General features: G+C 41.3%; 2 protein-coding genes across 2 annotated transcripts in view; one reads left to right on the top strand and one right to left on the bottom strand.

Annotated features, from left to right (window-relative positions):
• Positions 1–2,819: 2,819 nt before the first annotated feature.
• LOC137979247 (uncharacterized) lies at positions 2,820–4,216 on the bottom strand. Its single transcript, XM_068826455.1, has one exon. It carries the CDS (start codon positions 4,054–4,056, stop codon positions 3,472–3,474), a length of 585 nt encoding a protein of 194 aa, XP_068682556.1. The 5' UTR covers positions 4,057–4,216; the 3' UTR covers positions 2,820–3,471.
• Positions 4,217–4,311: 95 nt separating this feature from the next.
• LOC137979775 (nuclear nucleic acid-binding protein C1D-like) overlaps positions 4,312–5,000 on the top strand; it is a 47,004-nt gene continuing 46,315 nt past the window's right edge. The window contains exon 1 of the mRNA XM_068827123.1: positions 4,312–4,457. Within this exon, the coding sequence (XP_068683224.1) occupies positions 4,317–4,457 (141 nt within the window). The 5' untranslated portion in view covers positions 4,312–4,316. The remainder of the gene's footprint in view (positions 4,458–5,000) is intronic.

The raw sequence follows: 5,000 nt of genomic DNA, 5'->3' as shown, positions 1-5,000 counted from the left end.
TACGTGGTGTATGCGACAGTTTGTGTATCTAGAGAATTGTATGGGAAAATCACCGATCGTAAAAAAATTGTGTAAATAACTATCTCATTTGAAATAAAGTTTTCCTACCTCAAATGTGTGACCAACTTGTCTCTTTTGGCGAGTTTCGAGCCATTCTGACGGCGTTTAGTGAAGTCATTCGGAAGGCCGTTGCTGAAATAATGGAAAGGCCGGTGACTCCATCCATCGCTGGCCAGACCTCACTCCACAAATCGTTTTCTCCTCAACAGGAAAAGACCCGAATCGCAATAAAAACAACAGTTCATAAAGCCCAATAAATTTCACTCCAAATACGTGTGTTTCGGCGGCCGAAAGACTCGTGGCGAACGAAAACTTTGCCTTAAAATTCACCGGGTAGTCAACAACGGAAACTCGCAAGATGGTTTCAGCCTCAACTCTGATTGGTCCATTTGAATTTGACTGCGCGCTGGCAACACGACCGTTGTTGACTGCCAAGTCACAAGTCAACAACGGTCGTGTTGCCAGCGCGCAGTCAAATTCAAATGGACCAATCAGAGTTGAGGCTGAAACCATCTTGCGAGTTTCCGTTGTTGACTACCCGGTCACAAGCCTCTGAGGAAAGCAGAAGAGGTGAATTTTAAGGCAAAGTTTTCGTTCGCCACGAGTCTTTCGGCCGCCGAAACACACGTATTTGGAGTGAAATTTATTTATTTATTCTATACGCTTCTATAAAGCAAGAGTACAAAAAAAAATCCTCAGATTTCCCAAGCTATTTCGGTCTGATACAAGCTCAAAACAGGCCATGACTAAGGGGCCAATCGGAAGATCACTTCGTCACCTTCGTCAAAGCGAGTCTATGTGTGAGGTCTTTGCCTTGAAAGCGATTTTCATTCATCTGTAGAGTTAATTACGGGCGTTTTTCGGGTCAACATTAACAGCTTTAAAAAATGGAGGATTCCAAGTTTCCTGAAAAAATCAGAAGCTGGAGCTCATTCCTCCGTGAGGCTCCTTTTCTGTCACTTGTCATGAATGTTCCAGTGATTTCACAGTCACCAGGTGAACAGAAGTTCCCATCGTTGAACCAACAGAGGCCTTGTTTAGAAGTCTACAGCGGATAAACTGCTCTTCATTCCAAGGAAAGACTCGCAGACATGACATGATTAAACTTGGTAACAATACAACAGGCTGCCTGTGAAAACTCCGGGTGTCGATTTCGGTACCTCCCGCATACGAAGTGGGCGCTATATTCCGCGTTTCCCGGAACCACGTTTGTTAAGTGATAATTATGCGATTTGCACTTAAATGTTTGCCACCGCGATGCCTTGAGCTTCTCATTTGCATCGTCTGTTTTTGCCTCGACACCTTGTCGTCCGTGATCAGATATATCATTGAAGAGAGCATCAGGTCGGAAGAAAGCTTAGGATTAGGCACAACTAAAAGTGACACGAGCGACGAGCTATGGAAATGTCACAAGACCACTTGTCAACGTTAAATCTTATGAGTAAGAGAGTTTAATGTCATCCAGCTCTGTGGTTTAGAAGACAACTCGACCAAGGTGCGAGCATTTTACGACAAGGCATTTTACTTCTGCCGCCATATTGACGATTTCTAGTTAAAGTAATTTTCATTGTTATCATACACGAACAGCCATGCAGTCAAAAGGCATTTTTCGTGCTGGCATATACAATTAGATTTTCGAGACCCGCATATACGTGCATTTTAGCGCATGTACGCGCATTTTAGCACCAGTATATATGGGCCCTTTTAGGAAGCGTATGTTTGGCCATTTAAACCGCGCATATACGCGATCTTAATGGTCGTATACATGGGCTCAAAGCCCATACGTATCGTATTTTAAAAAGTATACGCGGCAGAAAAACCCGCGTATACCCTGTCGTAATTTTGAAACGAATGGGCAACCATAGTTATCGAGATTCCTATACAAATCCTTATAATTGTTTACCTTTCGACTCTGGGCCACCTGTGGTCAGTAGTTTCCATTCCTCCTCTTCTATGAGCGGCCATTTCAGGAACGTTTTCGTGAGTTCCTCGGATATTTCCGTACTCTTAGTTGTGTTTTTGTTTTATATGCTCAGATTTGGACAATTTCTTTATGATTTTGAGTTACAATGGTTGTTTTGGTCTTGGTACACTTTTAAAAGGCAAATAGGAAAAATTCCAAAGTTTTTGTTCATTTCACCTTTAGGAGAACGCGGCAGATTCAGAGGTAGGAAGTTCAAGATCAAATGTTGCCCGGCCTGCTGAGTATACAGAAAGGTCTTGAGAAATGTGCAATTTCTGTTGGTAGCGTTGTGTAGAAGGAAGTAGTATTCTGGGGGGAGGGGGAAGGGGGATAGGATGGAGGTGATGGAGAAGACTTATACGACTTGTAGCGGTCTCCCGCTTGCCGTTTTACGTAAACACGATGCTAAAACAATTTTAAAAACCGGCGTTTGAGGTATAAGTTTACCGTCTTTACGATAACGTCGTAAGGTTACCAGTTGTAAGTGGTTCTCTTGCTTTGCAGTTTTGGATGGAGAATATACTTTTCAATGAGTTCAGGGCTGGGCAAATGACTTTAAGAGAGGGTTCCAGAATTTCCACCCCTCCCCCATCTCATTTTCTTTCCGCGCAATTGCAAGAATCTAAAAATATATATATGAACACTCGAGAGAAAATACTTGAGCCACTACAAGCTCACTACAAGACTTGTTTTAATAAAATTACATTTAGTATAAGAAATACTGAACTGCTCAGTGACGTGTGAATGGACAAAATAAGTGATCCACGTTATAAGATATCAGTGTTTATGCCACGAACTTCTACCAGCAGCAGAGGCAAATACTAATTCCTTATAAAAAAAAAGTAAAGAATAGGAATACTTGATAAAAAAGCACATTTGCAAATTTGGCATTTAAACAGCCCAGGCCAAACAGAAATACCTATGCAAAAATAACCAGGAAACATTCTGAGGAAAAATTCGAAAGTCTATATAAAACATTTGTTTGTCGTTCATTCAAACAATAAAAGTGGGAATACAAAATGATCGGCAATTTGTAAGAAAAGTTAAAAGAAAGTAAAGTAACTTTGGCTCAGTTTGAAACTACTCGTGCTGGCCGGAGTTATCTCTGCTGGAGCCAGCCCTCAGTTAACTCTCAACACCAATGGAAATTTTACGTGAGTCCGCCGCATCTGTACGATTTATTTGCGAATAGCCAGACGATTTAATTGTTGATTAAAATGAAACGAATACCGTAACGCTCCGGCTAAGCGAAAACGTCGAGCCAGTGTAGTGCCGAACCCATTGGAGAATTTGACCTGCGAGTGGAACTTGAAACAGGCCTAAGTCAAAAGGTCGTCACCATGTTACAAAATTTTTATTCATGCATACGGTTTTCAAAATGATAAAATATTTGCCAAAAGTTGTAGTTGAAGGGTATTAGTAGATTACAACAGTTCAATGTGAAATCTTCAGTACCTTCTTGAGCTTTTTTCAAATTCTTTCACCATATCGCTCAATTTGTGCATAGCTTCGTAAATGCCTTCACCATTCTTTGCGCATACTTCTTGGACATGCCATGGATTCGCTTTATGCTGCAACAGAGAAAGCTTTTGAGCAAGCTCGTTCGCCTTCAAGGCTCTCGGAAGATCTTGCTTGTTTCCCACAACAACTACCGGAACCCTTTCCATTTCCGGGCTTTCAAGAACAATGAACAGCTCGTTTCTTGCTTCTGATATCCTTTCCAAGTCAGAGCTATCAACAACGAAAATCAAGCCTTGGGTATTCTGAAAGTAGTGCCGCCAAAGTGGCCGGATCTTCTCCTGACCGCCCACATCCCACACTGTAAAAGTGACCCCCTTGCATGGACTTACGGTCTCCACATTGAAGCCAATGGTTGGAATGGTGCTAACGGTTTCATTTAACTTCAGTTTGTACAAGATCGTGGTCTTCCCAGCTGCGTCAAGCCCCACCATCAAAATACGGGCTTCGTGATTTGAAAAAGATTTCAACAGTTCGCTCATTCTCGAGAAAAACTGAGATAGTGTCATACCCATTATCAAAATCTTGGCAGTCGAAGGGCTGAAGTTACTCAACTCTGTCTTCTTTTACATTTATCTTTTAATGTGCTGAAAACTGCGCATCTTATATATACTTTTTTCGGACTTGCTGTAATTCAGAACATAATTTTTGTTCACTTTCCTCTTTCCACGTTGCACTTTTTGACGTTCCTGAATTTTGACGTCAGTTGCTACTAAATATAGAAACACCATTATTAGAGCCCAGGTTACTGTCAGTTTGTATAACAATTTCCAAGATGGCGGCCGAAGGCGAACCTGAAGCTGATTTACCACAAGAAGTAACTGAATCACTTGAGACTTTTCATGAAGCATTGGGCAAGGTTGAGGATGTCTTTAAGCCTTTCTTGGAGACCTCTGTCGATGAGCTGAAAGAAAAGGTAAAGACGTGGAGTAAATTGATGCTGGTGTTCACGAGAGCTTGAGCATAAAAATTAAGGCTAAGACACGTGGACAATAATAGATGGAGAAACCCAACTGGACGGAGGAAACGAATTGTCGGCTAACAAATCCTGTTAGGTTTTATGGCGGAATAAAACCCAAAACTTCAGCTTGTACGTAAAGGCGTTTGAAAAGTGTGTTTTATCGGTAGTAATAATTTAGCTGATCAAGCGATTGCATTTTTACTGCTTAGCTTGGGGACTCTACAAATCATTTTAAAACTTTTGAAATCAAACGTGTGATTTCAATTCAAACCAAAAGTGGGGTGGACTTTCATATACGGACTAAAATGGCGGAGGAGAAAACCTGCGCTTAAGTATAGTGTTGATTGCAGCTCAGAGATACTGTTAGCGTCCATTGAAGACGGAAAGTCTTTTGTTATTCATAGCCATTAGATTTTCTTGTATTCCAAAATTCACTCAAACAACGGTAAATTGTGTTACACAGAAACATATTACAAATAGCTGCACCACAGAGCGCTT

The sequence above is a fragment of the Montipora foliosa genome, chromosome 12, assembly GCF_036669935.1.
Source record: "Montipora foliosa isolate CH-2021 chromosome 12, ASM3666993v2, whole genome shotgun sequence".
Lineage (NCBI taxonomy): Eukaryota > Metazoa > Cnidaria > Anthozoa > Scleractinia > Acroporidae > Montipora > Montipora foliosa.
This window is presented reverse-complemented; position numbering and strand designations above follow the sequence as displayed.

Coding starts and splice junctions, on each gene's coding strand:
- LOC137979247 (XM_068826455.1), bottom strand. CDS start 4,056: ATGGGTATGACACTATCTCAGTTTTTCTCGAGAATGAGCGAACTGTTG.